This window comes from Psittacula echo, assembly GCF_963264785.1.
Source record: "Psittacula echo genome assembly, chromosome: 6".
Taxonomy (NCBI): domain Eukaryota; kingdom Metazoa; phylum Chordata; class Aves; order Psittaciformes; family Psittacidae; genus Psittacula; species Psittacula echo.
The window spans coordinates 50,095,390-50,118,171 of NC_137743.1; the positions used below are offsets into that span (position 1 = coordinate 50,095,390).

Consider the following 22,782-nt stretch of genomic DNA (forward strand, 5'->3'; position numbering starts at 1 on the left):
TAATTTTAATTATTGTAAACTGCCAGGTAATGAATAAAAAAATGTAGTAAGATTAGTTTAGAAAAAGATCCTAATACCAGAGCTTCTAAAGTAAAGTGCTTTTTTTTACCAACATTCTGAAAGGTCAAGAGAAACCCAACCAAAAAGAACCAACAACTCCCCCAAAAAACTCCAACAAAATAACCTCAACCAGTTAACTGTGAATATGTTAAGCAAAACCAAAGGCTCTGCTAGTTTTAGGTGAACTGAGTTTTTTTTTAAAAAAATCATTATACATTGGAGTAGGAAATATTATAAAATAATATAAAATAATATACTAATAAATAAATAAAATAAAATAATGTATTTCATCACTAAAACTGGCTATATGTGAAGACCTTAGAACAGCCTTCCAGTACCTAAAGAAGAACTACAAGAAAGTTGGTGAAGGACTAGGGTAAGATGCTTTAAATTAGAAGAGGGTAGATTTAGATTAGAAATGAGGAAGAAATATTTTACTCTGAGGGTGGTGAGACACAGGTTATCCCAGGAAGTTGTGGCTGCCCCATCCCTGGCAGCATTCAAAGACAGGCTGGATGAAGCCTTGAAGGACCTGGTCTAGTGCAAGGTGTCCCTGCCAGTGGAACAGGGGTTGGAACCAGATGAGCTTTAAAGTTCCTTTCAACCGAAAGCATTCTATGAATCTTTGAAATATGTCTTTTTCTTTTCAGACTTTTTTTTCTCTTTTACATTAAAAATTTAGTGAAGTCAAAACAAATCTGTGAGTTGCTTTGTTAAAACAGAGGAATGTTTCATGGTGTATACTATACTCAATTCTACTTTTTAAGACATATGCAGTGTCAAAAAGTATGTTCTTTCTCATTTACAGAATGGTTTCACACCTCTTCACATAGCCTGCAAGAAGAACAGAATGAAAGTAATGGAACTTCTTCTGAAGCATGGTGCATCGATTCAAGCTGTGACTGAGGTAAGAAGTGGTCTTTTCACATTTGTCTTTGTTTTTCCTGCAAAATTGTTTGTGACTATATTGATTCATATTTAAATATTTCTAAAAGAACATGTACCAAGCAAGTCAACAATTATTTTCAACCAGGTATTACAAAATAATAAAACTGAATAATAAAGTCAGTTATTCTAATGGATCATAGCACCCAATTTATATGCTTTGGAGAAAAAAAAGTGAAATATAACAGATTAAAATATTTAAAATATCTATAATTTCTCAAATTTTTGCCTGTAATTTGATACACTGAAGATGAAATTCACTCTGTTATGGACATCGAGGTGAAGACTGTGCTTCACTCAAGACCTGTTTTGAAAGGTGGTTTAATTCAGACCTTGTTTTGGCTTTCCACACGGAAGTTGAATTCACCCACCATCAGGGGTTATCACAGATCAGCTAGAAAGAAATCAATATGCTATTATGTCAATCAACATGAGATAGTCTACACCCAGTTATTGGCACTATTTAAAGATTAATTATGCACCTATGGAAAATTTGGTTCATCTGTGTGTATGTATATTCTACTAAGTTAGGAGGAAGGGTCACATGTATGAATGTCTGAGCACTGTGGAAGAAGCCAGGTTAGAAAATAAAAAAACAATTCTGTTGATCAGACAAGGTACAACTGGGAACAGTTCATCTCCCAAAAATGGAGTTTCATTTGATGCATGGGGTTTTTTTTGTTCTAATCATTCAGTAGCAAACCAGAGCAAACAGTTTCTTCAGAAAGAACAGAGACGGCACTTGCTATATGTCACATATATCCAGACTAGTTTTTAAAATCTAGTTGTAGATGCACTTTTCAGAGTCTAATGTGAAGTCATATTAGCAAAGGAGTGAGAAGTACAAAAAGAACATTAAGAACATTAGCAGAAGAGATGCAATGCCTGTCCTCTGTATTAACAGTGTGGAAGTAGAAAAATCATGTACTCAATTTTATCCCTTTAAATGCAAAGCATTAGTTAGTATTAGTTAGTGTTTATGATCAAAGATGATACACATGTATTTCCTGCAATCTGTTATTTTAAAAGCATTTACTAAATTATGTGAAACAGGTAAAAGAAATAACATACTCAACCAGTTATTCTGCCTTACTGCTTATGTCTGCTGTTTTGTGTGAGGAAGTAACAAAAGTGTGTTTTCCTCACCCTTACTCTCCTTGTACCTGTGTACATCTATGAGGACACTCCTTAAATCAGGGGATTTCCAGAGATCCACTGAGTGTTCTCCTTATCTTGGTAGCAAAACCCCCTTCTGCAGCCTCTGGCGGACTGTTGGTACAGATGCGCAGAAGCAGCTGTGAAGAGGCTTTAGGGTAATTCTATGTGGAGAAATATTAATTATTGATTGTATTTCTAGAGCTAAATCCTTTAGGTCATGCCCTGTTAATGACTGCTCTGGTTTTTCCGCTCTCCTTCTCCCTCCCTCTCTCTCCAGTTGGTCTTTTGTATAAGGGCACTGGTGCAGATTTGTGGTGATGATGATGGTGCCACAAGGTCCTGAGGGAAGGGGGAATTCTCTTTAGTCCATGTGATTCGTGTCTATGCCTCCCTGGCTGGATTCCATAGTTCTGAATTCTCTTTCTCCTGGAGAAACAGTGGGGATGGAGTTCACCACTAAGTTCAATAGACCTTTTTGTTCATCTAAAAGCAACTGGATTTGATGGGGACAATGGACACCGCATCTTTTTTGCATTCACATACCACTCATAGGTGTTTCCAATTCAGTGTGCCCTTTAAGCATAGATTACGTTTTTGAGAAGACAGGATCCTCTCAGAAGAGCAAGCACTTGGGTTTACTTACTTTAGAATAGCTTATTTTTTCACTATGGCATTCTAGTAAAAAAATGTGGAAGTAGGTATTTAAGTTTGATTTTGGTTTGGTTTGGTTTTCAGTCGGGCCTAACTCCAATCCATGTTGCTGCCTTCATGGGACATGTAAATATTGTATCGCAGCTAATGCATCACGGAGCATCACCCAACACTACCAACGTGGTGAGTAACAGGTTTCCTTTTGGCATGGCAGAACTGTGAGTTGATTATAATATTTTGGAGCAGCACTGTTGTGAAGAAGCACCTAAATCTGGTGTTTACCATTCACCTCCATAGCAGTCATGGCTCCTACTGGAGTCATGGGAAAGTTCAGCCTCCTGACTCCTATTTTGGGGATGCTTAACATGTTGAGAAAACCTCAAAAGAGGCTGATGTTAAGCTGACTCTATTCTTTCTATTTTCTGAAGAATGTGAACATACTGTAGCTCCTCATATGTGATTTTTGAGATGTGCTTTTGACTGTTGAGCACTGTTTCCCCAGGACCCCGGAGGTCTACCATTTAAGGAAAGTTCTGCTGCTATCAACAGATTGCAGCAGATTGTCAGGACATATTGCCTGTGTCCATACAGCCATACAAGTGTGCTTTTCTACTGGATGTGCACTGCGTGCCCTAAGGCTCCTAGGGCATGTGTAAAAACTGAAGTCATTGTTAGATGAATATTTGACAGTTGGGAAATAGGAGGAAAGTAGAAACTTCTTGATTCTTTTTAACAGTTTGGCCTCTAAAATCTCCCTTTCAACTTCCATATACAGAAGCATTTTGAAGGCAATCTTTTATTAAGATTTTCGTCTACTAATACTTTTAGGTTGTATAAAAACGCAACACCATTTTTAAGTTAGCAGGTGTTTGCTGAAGACATATCAATGTCCAAAAATATAAGAAGCAGTTTCCATCCTGAATTTATTCTGGTCTCCTTGGATTTGTCATTCATAAAATCCATGAAACCTTAGACTGATGTACACAGTAATGAATTTTTCTCCTCTTGTTCACTCATCTCAGTGCTTGTTAGATAACAAATCATAGTAGGGGCACAGGCATCACCGGAGGAAAGCCAGATATATGTGTTTCTGTATATACAAAATCTGAAATAATTTTTTTGTTTGACTAAACTAGGCACTACTTAAATGGAGGTCCGTTTTAACACTGTGAGTAATGCTAGTAAACACAAAAATTGTACTGTCTCTTCTCAGCAAAAGACTAGTGAGGCACTATTGTCTTGTGGAACTGACCCTGAAATAAACTGCTTTGTAGTATACAGCTAAGAGGTCAAATAGTGACTTAATCTCCCATCTTGCTCACAGAAAACTACTACAAAATATTTTAGTGGAGATTATTCTGAACTGGGTCACCAGTATTTTTGTATTTATGAAACATGCTGGGGTTTGTTTTCCTGCAGTGTGTTTTTAATGGTATTTTGTTTTTGCTGCTGCATGCTAGAGAGGAGAAACAGCACTGCATATGGCTGCCAGAGCTGGCCAAACAGAGGTCGTTCGATACCTGGTACAAAATGGAGCCCAAGTGGAGGCTAAAGCTAAGGTAAGATGATGGTCCAGATCTTATAACCCTAGATTATCTATATATAGCAAAGAAAGGAATCTCATTCATCTTGCATGTGTCTTACGGCAAGAGAAAATGAGATGAAGCCATGGGCATTTGAGTAATGACCACTGATACTATGTTATGTATTCTCTTGCTGTAGTCATGAGTGATCTGTATGTAAGAGAGAAGACAGGAGATGCAAAATTGATACCATGCCCTTTTTTTTTTTTTTTTTTTGGGGGGGGTAGGGGTGTGCGGTCAGCTTTTAACATAAACTGTCACGTGTTTGAAGAGTTTTGGGTTTGGGTGGGAAGCAAGGAGGGGGAGGAAAGCCTCAAATCTGCTTTTATTTCTGCAAAACCGTAAATCCTAGGCTGCTGGTGTCTCCCATCATGATCCTAAAACATCTGCCTGTGTGCATTCAGAGATAGTTATACTGTTAAAGGACACCTGCTAAAGTAAGAAGGCACAGTAAGGGGATGTCACATAGGGCTGGAAAGAAGAAACAGAGCCCATAGAAACAATTGCAATTGAGGATTATAAGGGGGAGGAAAAAGAAATGGTCAAGAGCCACTAAAGAAACATGCAAAGTTATGGAAATAAAAGAGCTCCAGGAAACAGACAAGGGAAGGAGATAAATGGGTGCAATAAATAGCAATCTCATTAGGTAGAATCAAGATTTGGTTTTGGGTTTTTTTTTCAAATAGTGATTAAATTAATACAGTTTCAAAGAAATCTGGTTTTTGTTTTGAATCTTGTCTGTGCATTGGCTCACAAATAAAGTTACTGGTAAGATTATCTACTTATAAGGAACTCTGACTAATTATTTGTAGCAGATACACTTCATATCTGCAAGCAGTCTGACAACAGAAGTGAATCATGTGGTCTGTAAATCTCCAAAACCAGCCTTGAAAGTGAACAGCTTGTGCTCAGAAACACAATCATGCAAATCTTTTCTGTTTAATTAATTTGTGCAAAGTACCATTGCCTTTGATCAGTTCGTTATCATGAATAACAGCTAAATGCAAGTAATAGATTATAGACCAGTGCTAACATCAGCCATGAAGAATTTGTGGGAAACAGGCATAAACTGGAAACATTTAAGAACCGTAAAGTGTTTCTACCAGTCAGAGGAGAATTTCCCTGTAGAGGAGCAGCATTCACGTCCTGACACTCTCTCATCCTAAATCCCAAAGGTGTAAAATCACTGTTGTAGGATGGGCATGGGCAGAAGTCTCTCTAACTGAGAACACCCCAGAACTACTCTGCTGCAAGACATGATGTAGCAGTGCTTAAAAGGTAGGAAGTTTAGCAGGGAAAAATGCGGTCAGAAAGGTTTTTGAATAGATTTATGAGGAACAGGAAAAAATACTTAGAACAAGGTCACAAACAACAACGTTTTCACTGAAGGAAAATAAATAAACAATGAGACTCATGACAAGGCAACCCCTGTACTTAAAACTACTAGGGTTTTTGTGTTCTGAATGGCCAGTAAGAAAACAACAGTGAATTTCAGCACCATGCTTTATCTTCAGGTACAGCCACTGTAAAGTTATCTGCAAAACACTAAACAAGTTGTTCACCAGTAAAAAAGCACAAAATACAATACTCAATGCAAGTTACTAGGCAATAATATGCTAAGCATCTGAGGCCATCCGAACTAACAACAAGTTGTTAGATGTTGCTGGGAATCATAAATGAGATCTAGATGTAAACAATAGAGCTATGCATTAGCTACATTTTAAGAAAGGTCTCAGATTCAACTGGAAACTCTATGCACCTTAGTGGCAAGGCAAAATGAGGCAAATCCAGATTAGAAAAAAAATTGATTACTTTTTTTTTTATTATTGTTTACTGTTATGTACCTGTCTGGAATATTTTCTGGTGCATCAACAAAGCACAAGGTATCTTTATTATATGACAAAGAGAAAGACAGTGTGCAACATTCACTATTGACCTCAGTAGAATTAATGCTCATCTGCAATTTTGGAAAGTGGTAGAATCAGAGCAAGTATATTCTGTCAAAATATGAGCCTCAGTTTTCGCATGTAGGACTCTGTTGTTTCTTTTGTGTTTAGGATGACCAAACACCACTTCACATTTCTGCTCGACTGGGAAAGGCAGATATAGTACAGCAGCTGCTACAACAAGGAGCATCTCCAAATGCAGCTACAACGTCTGGCTATACACCCCTGCATCTTTCTGCTCGAGAAGGCCATGAAGATGTAGCTTCTGTTCTTTTGGATCATGGTGCATCTTTATCTATCATTACCAAGGTAAGGGAGTTACTAAAGTGATAGCTTCAATAGTAAAATATGCCTGTAGCAAGCGCTACTTGTGAATTAAATGCTGCAAGAATTGAATACACATGAAAATGGTGTAAGAATGAGCTACATTTTATTAAAAGGGTACATATCTTCATGATTTTACCTTATGTAGCCTGATGTATAACATATCCCAGTGATCAGACATGCATTCTCTTGGAATGAAAGAAATGGAGGGCAGAAATTCCTAACGGGAATTGATAAGCTGTTACCCAGCCTTGTCCTTGGGTCTTTGGTGGTGTGAAAAAAGGAACTGACTCTTCCCTTTTTATGGCTGTTTTAACATAGATAAGGCTTTGCCTTGCAAGGAAAGGCCTCCAGACCTGCTAGGCAGATGGTAATCTGCAGACTTGCTGCCGGTACTCAGGGCTATGTAAGGGAATGGATGGAAACAGCAGTACCCTTGTAGATCAGAGACAAACCTTACCCTGAAAAAGAGTGCACAAGGCTGCTATATAACTGTTTTCTCTTACAGAAAGGATTTACTCCTCTACATGTGGCTGCAAAATATGGGAAAATTGAGGTAGCCAATCTCCTGCTTCAGAAGAATGCATCTCCTGATGCTTCTGGAAAGGTAGGACAGAAGAAGCCACTGCCACTTGCACAGCAAGTACTTAAATGCACATAATACTCTAATAATATCCTTCTATCTACTTACCATGACACTAATATACACAGCTTGGGAATGGGTTTCATGTAATATTTCAGTCCCTGTTGGGGCTGTCAGGAGCCAGCAAACTCTTGACAAAAGTGACTTTTATTGTCATTAATTGACAACAAAATGATGTCCTCTTTGTACCCATCCAGGAGAATGGAGACAAACCATTCCCCTACCTTCCTGCCCAGACTATTTACAGTCTTTATCAGAATATTTAGGCAGCTGGCTCTTCTCCCCCATGTCTCATGACACAGGGCAAAGCCCAGTAGGACCTCCAGCTTTTTAAACTAGCCCAGCTTGGATTTTTACAGATCCAAGGGACAGTTTACTTATCCACTGCAGTAAAAGAAAAACATTACCGAAGGTATGACCTCAGGGTCAAAATTCCTTACCTGCTCTGTCCTGAGGGCAGCAGAGGTATGTGCTTCTCTGTTCGTCTTCCCTAGGAAATGTCAAAAAGGCTTTCACAGCTCAGTAAGATTTCCAAATCTGTTTGGTTTTTTATTCTAAAGTTGTCAAAGACCCTGGGTATATGAATGAATAACAAACGTGTTTTTTCACCTTATCTCCTCTGATTCTTCAAACTCTTAAGTTTTCCCTGGAGAGGACCTGTAACAGCACTTGTTTGTTCTGCATGTGTTTTTAGAGCGGTTTAACACCACTGCATGTAGCTGCACACTATGATAATCAAAAAGTGGCACTCCTACTGTTGGACCAAGGAGCTTCACCTCATGCATCTGCTAAGGTACAAGTACTGGCCTCTCTGGGGGAACAATGTTACTGGCCACTCTGAGGGAACCTGGGCTTTTTGTGTCATTTTATTCCCTGTCTACTTCTGTTCTTTTTAGGCTGTATATGCTTGCAATTACAGGGAGCTCAGTGACCTTGTTTATTAATGCCTCCCAGTCACATAAAACTGCTAGAATAATTCTACAGGTGAATAAAACAGCAGGTAAAAAGCAAGCATAGATGTAGTAATATTTAAAATCTTTAAGTAAAGTTCAGTCTAGGCGAATAATGTGTCTTGCTTTCACTTGTCTGGTCTCTTTTGTACCCTCTCCCAGCCACCCAACTGTATATTGTTGTATCTTAACATCTGTGCAGGGCAAGCTTGTAGCTAACACCTTGCTACAGAGTTGTAGTTCTCTTGTATTATGCCACAGGATGACTTCTGAGGCGTGATATGTTTTTCAGTACAATGTGTTCAGTGCATAACTATTAATGTGCTTCACAAGACTTCTACCACAGTGTAAATGTACTTGTGAGGAAAATAAGGCAGGTAGCCTCAGCACTGCTTTAATTGCAAATTACTGTAGGCAAGACAACACATAGTGTAAGATTTCAGGGGATGTGAAAGAGTAAATCAATAGTTGAACAGCAACAACACTAAAACAGGATGGAAGTGCATGTAGGTTCATATGAGGTAAATACCTCATCTGAAACAACCCAGACACATTCCTAAAATCACTACAACAACAAAAACAAAAAACAAAAAAAAACCCCACTAGAAAAGTGAGAGCTAGTGGAAAAGCCAGTATCATAGATAGACAGCTCCCCTTGATTGCCTTCCTCTCACACATGACTGAATACAGCCATAACACTAGAGGCCTTCTGCATGGCTAAAAAAAAGAGGATGGAGTCTTTTATACATGGTAGGCCTAGAGTTTATAGTGCAAAGGAAAGGAAAGTTAAATAAACATAGATCGCCAGCAGCAACGGCACAGTTTAAAATCAATAATGTCAATAGTGACAATCTGGAGAGCAGTGCCCCAGGAGGTGAACTGGAGTGATCTCTGATCTTTTACTACTGCAACACAGCACTCTTAAATGTCACTGTGGGGAAGAAAGGGCCTTCTGAAGGCCTGACTGACCTAGTTTTCACAGAAAGAAACTGTCAGTGGAAGCTGTGCATCCTATATGGGCAGGGATTGCAGCAGCCACTTTTCAAGGGCTATCCAAACCAAGGTGGAAGCACTACAGACTGGAATAATATTGCACAAACTCATGTGTCACCTTAGCTTCCCTATCTGTAACAGAACAGTTTTGCAGCTGCCACTTCAGGCCTTCATGTGCCAGCTGTAAGTTTTCCTAAAATGAAGCATTTGTTAGTATTCTGCAGCAAGTGAGCCACAGCACACTGTGTAGAGTGTCAATATGAAATAAAATTAACAGTAGTATGTTTGTTGCTTTCGGCACCCACTGTGCAGTCATCTGAAAAATGATGTTGGTAACAGCAGATGAGTTCCCATTTCTTTTGTAAATGTGGTCTAATAAATTTGTTATGTTGTATCTCATCAGTGGCTCCACAGTTAGTTTCATCAGCAGTTGCTTTTTCTGTGACACTCCTGTCTTTAACACTGATCTTAAGAGTGGCTCATTAGCCTGGCCCAGCAGCATTTGCCTTGAAGAATGATCAGTGAAAGGGTATGGGAAGTGGTCATGTCATAGTACAGTGATGTGGTACAAACAGTTATTCTGGTGAACCATGCTTCTTTTTAGAAGACAAAATTAGGCTTCTGCCTAATTTTAGTTTGGCATCCACTTTACAAGGCTTCTCTTCCTTTCTCCTCCATCCCGGAAGCCTCAGTTTTTCTCTATCCCTTTAACTGTTTTCTCTTTTCTCCTTATTCCCTGGCAGCCAGAATAACCCAATACCCTTCCTTCCAAACTTCTCTGTTCTTCTGCATCTATGCATAGTGTGAGCCCTTATAAGGAGAAAATGCAGTCTGAGACTGAGCTGAACTTCAACTTTTATTTTTCAGCTCTTTTTTTGCCTTCTCTTGGCAGCCTGCTTCTTTCCATTCCACTGAAAGCAATGTATGCCCATTTCTCAGGAAAAAGCTTCAAATCTGCATTTGTCATTTTACAAAATGTACATAAGCTCCATTTAAAATACGCACAGTTTAGCATATATGCAGGATTTAGCAAGTAGTTTCTAGGATTTAGTACGTGTCCATGTGGCAATGGCTGTTTTTCATGTCAGTCTTGTTCGAGACGTCTAAGGGAGAGGATTGTGTTTGTTTTTCCTGAAGCATTTTATCTTCAAAGTGAAAATTCAGTGGCCGTATACTTCCCTTATTGATTGTGGCATTGTGTTCCCTGGGTATCATTTTGAAGTATCCTAGTATGTAAGGTCTGAACTGAATCTGAATTTGATTTTGAAGATTACACAAACTATTCCACATGGAGTTAGTGCTGTGCATTTCTCACTTCAAGACTGCTATTAAAGCTCTCTTGTAATTATTTATTGCTCCTATGTATTTATTCTTTGCTCCTACCTGCATTGCCCTGCATCTGTTGTGACCTGTCTTCTCATATAGTCCAGTCCTGCTGCCTCATGGGGCACAGGGAGGAGCCATTCCAGGTGAATGCTTTGTGCCTTTAGATAGATTTTATTGGGCTGTGTAGTCTGAGATGCATATGGTACTTATGATACCATGCAAAATGGCTTATGCTTATGGTCTCATTCCCTCCCTCCCAGACCTTCTTCCTTAGTCACATGCATACATTTGCCATTTGCTTAAAAATGAAGGATAACGCATTTCAGAAAGACAGAAAGTTCTTGGTTAAATGGGCATCCCAATCTGCACCAAAAGCTGGGCATACCTTAGTGTTTTGGTATCTTGCGTTAATCTATTATTTACATTTATGTTTATATCCATTTATCTATTTTCTGCCAAATCTATCCTTTTTTAGAACTATAAAACTTACGCAGTTTTATTTTTAGTAGTGGGCTCACTGAGTACACATATTAGAAGGAATAAAAAATTAAGAATGCAAGACTCCAGAGTTGTATGCTTTAATTTTCACTTGATCTGAATGAAAACAGCATGTCAGTAAGGTTAAGGTAGATGCTGCAAGAAAGGCCGTATTTCAGGTACATAATGCTTTCATTCACACTGGGAAATGGGAAAAAAACCAAACAATAACAGCTGTTCTGAGTTACGAACACACATCCTGCTCTTCTATTTGCCAAAGATTTCATGTACATTTAAGGAAAAGCAGCAAATGTCTGTGAAATGAAATCAAATTCCTGTTCCTAATAGCTTGTGCTCTTCTGAACAGATATTTTTTTCCCAAATTTGAAAGATTCTTTCAAAATGCTCCTATCTGTAACAATACTTTCAAAACCAGATTGCTTAAAGCTCTGATACATTAATTTGTACAAATAGTTAATATTGTATTTGACTATGTTTGGCAGGATTTTTAAAACTAATGACTTACTTTTATAGAGTTGGGTAGGTGCAGGAAAGTGATTTATCACATTGCTCAATGAGTAGCTTACAATGAAGTGCTTTCTGTTGACAGAATGGCTATACGCCGCTGCACATAGCTGCCAAGAAAAACCAGATGGACATTGCAACTACACTGCTGGAATATGGTGCTGATGCCAATGCTGTAACCAGACAGGGTATCGCCCCTGTACATCTTGCCTCTCAAGACGGCCACGTGGACATGGTGTCATTGCTTCTTACTAGAAATGCTAATGTAAATCTTGGCAACAAGGTAAGTGTTCCCCCAGCTTTGTGCTAAGGCAATAAACAGACATGGTGATGAGAAGCCTGCAATTAAATTTTGTCTACTGTGATTCTAGACAGTTTGAAAGCCACTGCAGGTGTCTGAATACGCATCATAATTTCTTCTAGCAAAGAGAGTATCATGCAGCATGCCACATCACATTGAATGAACCATCTTTCATAGTACCTGGGTTTTAATGATAGCACATGCTTCCTTCCATGTTATGCTCTCCTACCAAAACATGACCAGAGAGAAAAGGTCTTCCTCTCCCCAGCAGTTACTGGGGTTAGCGTGTGTAATTTCTGAGCCTCTAGGTATATGCCTGCCCATTAAACAGTGGTAACAGCTAACTTTTCAAGGGAAGCTGATTTTTTAAATGGAATAATAATAGCAACTTTGTCTGAGATTTTGGTCATTAATATAAGTGATTCTTCCCACACACACCCCGGGGGGTGTTAGTTAGAGCACCCCTTTTCTCCTGGGGGCAGAAGAGGGAAGTTGATAGATTTTAGTTTCTGTATGTATGAATTTATAGGCTATTAAATCCGCTCTGTAGTAATGTTTCTAGCAAATGTGCAGCCTTCATTCTCTAAATGCTCCACTAGACATCAGAGATGTTGTAAAGTATGGTTACAGCATGGATTTATGTGGCTAAAGTAGAAAGGCAAGAGACAAATTTTTCATGGAAAATATTTTTTATTCTCAGCAGGTAGAAAAACTCTGTGTCCTCAGAGGCCATGGATGATGCTGCACAGGGCTGCTGTGTTTTCCTGTTTCTAACTTTATAGTTTGGTTATTTTTGGGGCCTCCTTCAGGAAGCTTCTCCTGCAGATGTTGATCTTTCTGTCTAGTCTCAGTCAAGTGTGTGGGCTTATGCAGTGCAGGATGGACTGTATCCCCACAGAGCAATTTGCCATGTACACATTCTGCGTCACATTGGCTATCACAGTTTTGCTGCTGAGGCTGATATAGACCATGATTGCAGCTGCTTGGCATTTTGATTCAGTTCCTCCAGAGATCAATTACCTGCACCATCCTTCAATCTGTTACCTTTCAGTTGTAATCTCTAGTTTCTCATTATGCTGATAACGCCACTTTTTGAAAATAGTTTCCCCTGTACTCACTGAGGGATGCTCATTTCCTCCAAGCTCAGCGCCTACATTTGAAGCCAAATATTTAAAGCACACTAACTCTGAATTTTGCAACAGGAATAAAAAGAGCATTTATTTTCTTCAGGACCCACAGAATGGCTGGGAGCTGTATGCTCACAGCTCAAGGGTGGGCACTGAGCACCTATTAAAACCTTTTTAGAAGGCATGGCCCGTAATATCCAAGCTTCACCTGCTTTTCTGTCACTGGTGCTAGAGGCAGTAGGAACAGGAGAGCAAAAGTGCTGTGATTTGCAAGTAAAGGATATTCTTTCCCATTCCTAACAACATCCTCTCAGCAGATTCTCTCTTCCTCTCTTTTACCTGAAGTCTTTTATGTGACAGAAAGTTGCATAGCTTTCTGAGGTTTTTAAGGTTTTCAGATCTGAAGTTTCAGATGAGAAAAATAATAAGCTATACAAAAAGTAAGTGTGTCAGTACACATCATCTAGCAAGTCCTTATACTTTCTGGGCAGAGAGAAATGGACCTTATCTTACAAAAATGTAGTTTTACCTTTTCTGTCTGTGTTTGAAAACAATCAAGTATAGAGGACTAAAAGGTAATGATAAATCTGAGTGAATGTTACTTCTAGAAAACTTGTAGAGGTGTAAACAATAATTCAATATTTATTTTAAAATATTACTCATTCTAAGGAAGTGAGTTAGTCAGGAGGTAAAAACATACTAAATTACTTTTTTCTGAAAGTGTTATAACTTGCTATCTCACATTTAATGCTGCATGAAGAAACACTCCTTGTGTAAAGGAAACATTATCTTACTGGCTTTCAAATTGTATTTTCTTGCAAATCAACACATTATTAGGAAGTACATTACACAGTGAAAGAGAAATTTATAATTTCTTTGAATTCAGTAGGATGTTTTGAGTGTTACTTATACCTGAATTTGATACTAGTATTCATGTACCTCCTCTGAAGATTGTTACTTGTTGCTTCTAATTTACAGAGTGGACTGACGCCACTCCACCTGGCTGCCCAAGAGGATAGGGTCAACGTAGCAGAGGTTCTTGTTAACCAAGGAGCTGCTGTTGATGCACAGACCAAGGTAAGAACACCCCTGCAACATGTATTATTTCCTTTCAGGGATGCATGAGCCTGTAGACTGGAATAATAATCAATTTCAGGGTGATACTGAAATAACAGCAGAGAAGCATTCCTTATACAAAATATCATAGAATATATTCTGAAAACTGGAGATATGTGAACTTGAGTGTTTAGGTTATGCTCAGTCTTGGAGGAGTAAGCTTATTTCTTGCCAAATACTTAAATCAATGTAGATTTAGATTGTATCCTACTGTTGTGTTTCACGGAGGGTAAATGGGATTGAACTGTTTTTTTATGTAAGGAAACATTCAGAAAAGCTTCATTTCCCTCTACAGAGAGTCATATAATCTTCTACCATATGCATGTTCTCATCTGCTTTTGTTATTTTTTACATGTTGCATGTACTTTCCATTCAGCTGACAGTAGAAACAAAACACAGGAGAACTGTTACTTAAAACATCTTTATTTACAGCAAGAGAAGCAATGTAAACGTAATGTAGGCATTCCTGGCTAGAAAGTGGCTAATACTTTTTCCCCTGATATAAGAGACTTCATGAAATGAAGTAATCTCCTTTCTGTGAGCTGATATTAAATAGCCATCTGTAGACATGATTCTGCAAGTAAAGCCATTGTTCATTTGTAAAGATTACCCCCTACTCCTACAGCTTGGCTCAGCCTTTATGGCTGGATGCCTCTGAATTTCTAAGCCTCTTTGTTTTGCAAAGCATAGTGAAGCGACCTATTTCATCATATGGGTGCATTCTAGGGAACTGACATTTTCTGTTGTCCCAAGTTCAGACTAGACCATTGTTCTCCTGATGGTAAACATTAACTTACTAGGTTGTCAGTAAATATTGCTCTACTGTACCTTCAAAAATAATATTAGAGGTGAAACATTTAACTCTTGAGGACAAATCTGCAATTCTTTATCACCGTTATCTAATATGAAATACATATATGTGATGGTAGTCTGTTTCAAATTTACTTGTCTGAAAATAGCTCTGGCTGAAGTAAATATTTCAACTCTAAGTAAGAGATCTGGCTTTCCAAGGTGCTTCAGGGTGGCTTTTGAGACCCCAAGCAATGACACCTTCCACTTTGCAGTATTGGTTTTAAGAGCAATGTCATGAGTAAATTCCCAAATCCTGTGTACAAATGGGTTTGTGCACACTAATGTTGTATACGGTGCTCCAAATTTAATGATGATGATCTCAGTGTTGAGACCATCAATACATTTTTCATGCATTATCTAAATGTCAGATTCATTCCTTTAGCTGGGTAAGAAATCAGTTATGATCAAATACTTGGAATGTAGATCATCAAATCAGCTAAATTAATGAAGTCTCACAATCGAACTTCCACACTTTTTGCTGAGTAGCAGCTTTCACAACTCTGTTAAGTGTGTGCCACAAGTCGTCTGCTGTGCTTGCATCCCATAAATGTGCAGGTGTGTCAGACTGTCCAGCAACATTATCATTCTATCATCACACTGACATCTCAGAAACGGCTTAATCCATCATCATCTCTGGCTGCAGCTCAGCTGATTAAGATCTGTGGCGGAGGGAAAAGTCACTGTTGTGTGATTTTTCTACTGTGTAATTCCAACTGTACCAGCTGCTGATTTCAGTGCCTTTATTCTGACATGAAACTGAAATAGTTCTGCTGAAATCCCAGGAGCTTCTCCGGGTTTACACTTTTGTGACATATTCTCTGCCTGTATTTTACAGATGAATCAGTCTGAGTTCTTATCATTTGTTAAATCATCCAGCAGTAGGCGAGGTCTGCCCTGGTGCATTCTTGCATGATTTCCTCAGATACATGTGGTTGCTTTTCTGGAGATAGTTCCTACCTGGTTTTGGTTTCTGTAGCAAGACATTGCAGAACCTGCTTTTAACTTGGTCAGAGCTGAATCGTCTTCTATCCTGTACAACTTGCCTGTGAGTGTTTGCCTTTCTTCCACTCTTCTCTGTCCCATATATAGTAAGTAGTCTAAGGAGACATTTACATTGACAGGTGCAGGCAGTAACACATTCCCTTTGCCTGCTCTCCAGCATCCAAATAGGATCCACTGATGGCCTCTTAGTCATATTAGCATGGCGGAAACATCTGAGATACTTTCACAGCTAAGAGGCAGGGCATGTTTACTGGGTCTCAGGGCCAGCCTGGCACAGTTGCACAAGTTCTGTACTGATCTTTAAGCTCGTCAGGGTGGCAATGTTGTGGAGCAGGCACATGACCGTAGAGACACACAGAAAAGGAGCTTCAGTTTGTAATTCACAGATCTCCTTTACTGGGAGCTAAATTTCTTAATTGCATCTCTGACAACTGAACTAGTCAGTAGATAAAACCATGCACAGGGAAGAAAGCAGCCGTGTTTGACTGTCTGCATCATGAATACTGTCATCAGTAATAGTCATGTAATTTTAAAGAAGCCAACAGTAAGTACCTTGTTGTTCACCCTCATTCCTCAGTTAAATATGGAACTAGTGAAAGTAAAGAATATTTTGCCGATACATATTTGCTTCCGTGGGACTGCCCCATAGTTGTCAGGAAGTGGGGCAGGGGCTCTTAGGTCAGGCAAAGTCAGGATGTATTTAAGCATAACTACTTTATAGTGTGACAAACCACCTGTCTGGGAAAATGTGCATTATTAAACCTGTAGGTAGGCCTTGTGGTGAAGAACACCCACAACAGCTTGTTCTCCTGCCTACCATGCTAATTTGCCCTCTGCTGTAGAGGACTGTCTGCTCCTTAGGAAAAAAGGGCCCACATGCCTTGCAAGATTCTGTTAGATAGGAGTGAGCTTGATGCTTATTCTCTGACTTCTGGAGAGTCCCATCTGCTGGGTTCGTACAGCAGTGAACCCTCCAGGCTCCATGTAGTCAGACACAGGAAGGTTGTCTGCCAGATATCCACTCACTACTGCCTGTGATAGAAAAAAAAGTGCCAAATGCAGTACCATGTATTTAGGACGGAATAGTTTCTAGATAAACTTATGATCATCTTGAGTTTCTAGGGTAAGAGGTGACAAGCTCTGAACTTCAATAGTGGAGGAAAAGAGTAATGATGTAAGAACTACCATACCCTGACCTTATGTTCTATGCAGGTGAAGTTTAGATGATTGGCTTGTAAAATAGCAGTTCTGTAGTTACAAGCTCTCTTGTTTGGATGGATTAACTGTTCTATGAGAATAAAAGGTCTGTGCATGCTGTCTCTAAAGCCAAAGGCATTGGGGAGCAAGATACAGCAACAGCTGACTTGGCTTTAGAAGCACTGTTGCTATGCTTGCATGTTTGCATGATCTATCCAGCATGTCCAGTTTAGATTCATTACTTTGGACATACAGGGACAAAGATGTGTCCATCTGCGCCTTAAAAGTTAGTGAAGCTGCATAGCTTATAGTGCTATTATATTGGGGATATCCCCTACCAGCAGCATCACCACTAACCTTCTGTTTTCTTCTCTTCATGTCACACCCATACGCTTTTGTTGCCTCAATTATTGTGGTCTGGATGCCTTTTCAGTAGTCTTTTGTTGTTGTTGTTGTTGCTTTTTCTTTGTTTATATTCTCTCGTTATCATATTTCTCATTTTCCCAAGTTAAGGTTCATTAGTTATGTCACTCCAGCACAGTATCTGTCAATAGAGCGAGAACGCTTAGCATCTTAGCAGGTCACTCAACTTCTTGAGTAGGGACCAATGAGCTATCATATTGCCCTCTGGTACATGCTGTTTAATCATCATTTATATATAACTTACACTCCCTATGAAAACATCTACAGTTTGCAATTCTGACACATGGGAGTTCTTGCTGCCTCTCAGTTTCTGAGGGCCATATACAAAATTGGGTTTTTTCAGGTGATTAGAGAAGATTGGACAGAAACAGATTTTGCCTCTCAAAGCTATTGCAGGGAAGAAAAAAATCCAGTACTACAGAAAATCTCTTGACGGGGAGGTTAGTCTGTATGATTTAGATCAATTCTGGCTCTAAAAATCATGAGCACTTTGAAAATTGCTCTCAGGCCTGTGCTGTGGCTCTTTCTTGAGGTAGTTTCCCTCCCAAGCAATTGCGATTTTTTCACTGAACTTTGTTGTAGAAAAAGGCATGAAAGGAAGAAAAGCTGCTGGATTTGAAGTCCATTTATTGATGGCATTATGGGATCCTTCTGGTTCTTATGGTTCCTTCTGCATCAATTAACTAAATAGCCTCTAATCCCAGAGCCCCAGGAGTCTGTCTCAGCACTGAAGAGTAAACAACAGTGATTTAGTGTGCCAGAACTAGTGCTCAAGGCGCCACAATGCTGCTCCTGCCACTTGAAGATGAGATTTTGATATGTGGTTTTAGGCCTAGCCACATTAGACTGAGCTCCAATTGATAAGCCAGAGAAAACACCTTATCTTAATATGCAAGAAGCAAATAACAGAATGGTGGAAAAATAGCAACACTAAAATGTACTTCAGGTGGCGAAGCTTCAGAGCTGCTTCAAAACTCTTCACATTTAGAAAGCTTTAAAAACTGAATGTAGTGTTCACAGAAGGCATGTTAGTGTCCTGCTGCAAAGGCAGTAGGTTTTGTCCATTCTGACATTACCATTGGTGTTTCTGAATTTACGTATGTTAAAGAGTTTTCAATACTGAAACTCTGTGTTATACAATATCATACTTAATGCAAGGAATGCTCATCTTATGCATAGTATTGGGAGTTAAAAAATCAATCTGAAGCCTTGGCTGCAAGCAGATAATCCTTCTCTGGTGGTCATGTTGGGTGTTTAAAGGTTATACTAGTACCTGTGATGTTGCTTTTGTTGCAGGGAGTTGGCATGGGTAAATATGGTATCATGGCTCAGCAGGTCTCCACATGTCATTTTTCAACTGTTTATCCCGTTGGATAGTGTTATTGTAGGATACAGTGTTACTGTGATGGACTGGCAAAGGAAGCCTGATGAGAGAAGAGTGCTGGTTCATTCAAGGATGAAGAGCAGGATTTGGAGCTTTGATCTCAGTGCAGGTCATTTTAGTCAGACGGTTGTTACACTGCATTTGGTGTTGGGCTTCTGCTGAGGAAATTGATGGTCTCACAGTCCCTGGTTGAAGACTGTCTGGAAAATAAATCCAGTATTAAAATGTCTTTTGTTCCTAAAATCATAGTATTGGTAGGAGATAATGGTGACTGATAGGTCACGATGTTCTTTTGCAGGTTGAGCTGGGCCTTTTATTTCAGGTTTATTCAGGGAGATTTATTCAGATCTGCCTGCCTTGTTCTGGCAGGAGCCCCATACCTACCAGCCTGAGTGCTATAATGGTTCATAACAGCAAGCCAACTTTTCCATTGTAATAACTAATTTTCAGATGCAGAAGGAGATAGAAAGGAGGTTGAGAGGGTGGGAAAGTGCTATAGAGAAGAATTACTTTCATACAGAACACTCATATACAGATATCTTGTAGTATATCTTCATAGAATCAGAGAATCAACCAGGCTGGAAAAGACCTTTTAAGATCATCCAGTCCAACCCTTACCCCAGCACTGCCAAGGTCACCACTAACCCATGGCGCTGAGGGCCTCATCTACACGGTGTGTGAACACTACCAGGGACAGTGACTCCAGCACTGCCCTGGGGAGCCTGCTCCAATGCCTGAACACCCTCTGGGGAAGGAATTGTTCCTCATCTCCATCTAAACCTCCCCTGGTGCAGCTTGAGGCCATTTCCTCTTGTCCCATCCCTTGTTCCTTGGGAGCAGAGACCAGCCCTCTCCTGGCTCCATCCTCCTGTCAGGCAGTTGTAGGGAGTGATAAGGTCCCCCCTGAACCTTCTCTTCTCCATACTAAACCCCCCCAGGTCGCTCAGCTGTTCCCCATCACACTTGTGCTCCAGGCCTTGCACCAGCTCCGTTGCCCTTCTCTGGCCCCACTCCAGCACCTCATGGTACATTATCTCTCTCCTTGGCTCTTGGTACATGCTCGGCTGTTATCAGAACATTTGCATGGAAATTTCCAGCCTAATGTGCAACAATGAACCTTGGAAGGTACTGCAACATGTTAGGCCCTGATTCAGCAAAGCAGTGGTGTGTATGTACACATAGGTTTGCCTGTTTCATTCGATCTAGGCTGGATGCCTTTGTGATCTCTGGTTCTAGAGTATTTTCTAGCCTTATCAACAATAATCCTGTAGCTTCATTGTCTGACATTTACAGCAGAGAAACAAAAACAGAGCAGCTTGAGAGTCAGCATGACTAGAAAGATGCAGTAATTCAAGCTGTTAAGATTTATGGTTATTGCCAGTGGAAGATATTAAAGTAATTCACTGAAATGATATACAAGGCTTGTGATAATTTCCCTCAAAAAAAGGAATTTAAAGGCAAGAGAATAAGGGATGCTTTGTCTTTGTGTGTTCCATTAGAACTGAAAAGCTCAGTATTTCTGATTATTTTTTTTTTGGCACTTATTCTTTTGGCTTTTGATAAGCCCTTTCCAGCTGCTAACTCCCATATTGCTGCTCATTCTTTAAAACAACTAGAAGCAGCATGGCAGCTGACTGCCAGAAGGTGATGCGCATTAGAGTTGTATTAAACAAAAGCCCTGATTTTCTTGGAAGTAACTTCTTTAATACTAAAATGTCTAATAGGTCCCTGGGCACTTTGCCAGTAAATACAACTGAACCTAATTGCTTTGCAGAAATGTGTATAATTGTGAGGCTGGGGTGTGTTTTTTTTTTTGTTTTTCATTGGGGTTTTTCAGTTGGTTGGTTTTATTTTAAATTATTAGTGGCTTTTGAAGCAAAATATTTCTATATTTTCATTCTATAGAGAATGAAAGTAGCAAGCTCAAGTATCCATGAGAGTTACTACTTTTATAGTTAATTTGGTTGTGTAATTGCAGAATCTGCCAGTTGGAGTGTTTCAGAAAAGTTAACAGAATATCTGTTTTCCATGAGGATGTTGGGATACATATATATAAATGTTATACCTTTCTGAGCTAGAAACAGCTGAATGCTGGAATCTGTACCGTAGCTGAGAAGCAAAGGATATCCTTTTTTGGGTCTTGGGCATTAAAAGTACATTTTGCTAATTAATTTTATTTTGACCAATGCCTTCACTACAAAATATAAGCATGAAAGATGTCCTTTGGTGGCTGATGAGGTCTAACATGCCCAGCGAGATGTGACCCACCATGTCAGATCTCTGTCACTCTACTGTCAGTGACTGTGTGCTGCATTGGGCACTGCCTCATCAAACATAACGTGACGTGACATGACCAGTGGGTATGGCAAACTTAACAGAAAGCTCTTAGGCCCCTCCAGGGAGCTCAGACAAGAAACTGGTATTTTGCCACCAGGCTAGCAGGTGTCCACATCGCTACTCGGGACATGCGTAATGTCTGTAGCAGAGAAGCTGCCTTTCAGTGCATGCTCCTCCATCTGCCATACCTGACCAAGCCAGGAGCACTGAAAGCTTGGGAGGGAGCCTCCTTCAGCTTCAGCTCTGGGACACAAAGAACTGTAACAGGGACGATAGTGACCACATCACCATAAAAATTTACGATTTCAACCATACCTTTGGATGGGAAAGAGGAAAATTTTTTTGTTAGTCTCTGATGTAAACAGCAGGGTGGTCAGGAGTGACAAAGAGCATCAGTAATTATTCCTCTCGCCACTTATGAAGGTACCACATGTAAATCTTTGTATATACAAATTGTAGAAGGAAATTGATGTTGTACTGTAGTAAGTAGCAGGCTTTTGATAGCTCCGTCTTCAATATTCATTGTTACAGGCTAAAGAAAGGGGCCTTTACAGATCACTTCAAAGGGAAGGTTGATATCAGCTGTTACTGGCTCTCTGATACTCTCCAGATTTAAATGTTTTAGGGTTATTAGCAGAGGGTTCCCAGCAGGTGGCCCTTGACTTTGGATTTCTTCTCACCAGTTGGTTGTATGTTATTGGATTTTCACTGACCTTGCAGGTCATGTTAAGAGGCCTGTATTTTGAAAGGGGAGAAAGGGATTAAGTTCTTGTATGAGGAGGTTTCACAGCAGTTTGGTTTTGGGTTTGTTTTTTTTTTTTCACTTATTGTTTTGATAGTTTGGCTGTGTTTCAATCTAAATTTATCTTTGGACATGTAGGAGCAGGGGCCATAGAAGTTGTGTTTGTGGTACATGGCTGTGAGTACACTCAGCATTCTGCTGAAAACTTAGGACTCTGGCCAGCTTAGCGAACTCTGTAAAATTCAGACCCTGGGCACTGCTAGGAAGCTATTAGGCCAACCCTAAACTAACAGAAGCTGTAAGATGAGGTCCCAATGTTCAGTTCATGATGATTACAATTTAGCTAGTGCTTAGGTTCTTACCACTATGCACAAGTATTCTGTGGGAAAAGTTTCTCATAGTCATTTGGCATCTGATACAATGATCACATAAGTCAATGGAAAGTTTCATTCTGCTGATGCCAATGGAATTTGGATCCAGCGCTGTTTCTGGCACTGATTAACTCGTCCTGGTTGTCAAAGCTAATAGTTTGTTTAGATGGCAAGTGGTATATAATTAACTGAAGAAAAAACTACACACCCTAATTTAAAGTAACTGGCACAGCTACCATATCCTAGCATGTATTAATACAACTGAAATTAGGTAACCTTGTGTGAAGTAGTATCAGAAGCAACATGACATGAAGAAAATTATATGTCTAAACCCATGGACACTTGAAGC

At 39.6% G+C, this 22,782-nt stretch overlaps 1 protein-coding gene across 2 annotated transcripts in view; it reads left to right on the forward strand.

Moving 5' to 3' along the window:
- ANK3 (ankyrin 3) overlaps positions 1-22,782 on the forward strand; it is a gene marked incomplete at both ends in the record, with an annotated part of 206,550 nt that overhangs the window by 102,089 nt on the left and 81,679 nt on the right. For both annotated transcript variants that reach the window (XM_080621696.1, XM_080621697.1), the window contains 8 exons: positions 869-967; positions 2,899-2,997; positions 4,275-4,373; positions 6,455-6,652; positions 7,176-7,274; positions 8,005-8,103; positions 11,667-11,864; positions 13,988-14,086. In XM_080621696.1, the coding sequence (XP_080477822.1) occupies positions 869-967; positions 2,899-2,997; positions 4,275-4,373; positions 6,455-6,652; positions 7,176-7,274; positions 8,005-8,103; positions 11,667-11,864; positions 13,988-14,086 (990 nt within the window). The remainder of the gene's footprint in view (positions 1-868; positions 968-2,898; positions 2,998-4,274; positions 4,374-6,454; positions 6,653-7,175; positions 7,275-8,004; positions 8,104-11,666; positions 11,865-13,987; positions 14,087-22,782) is intronic.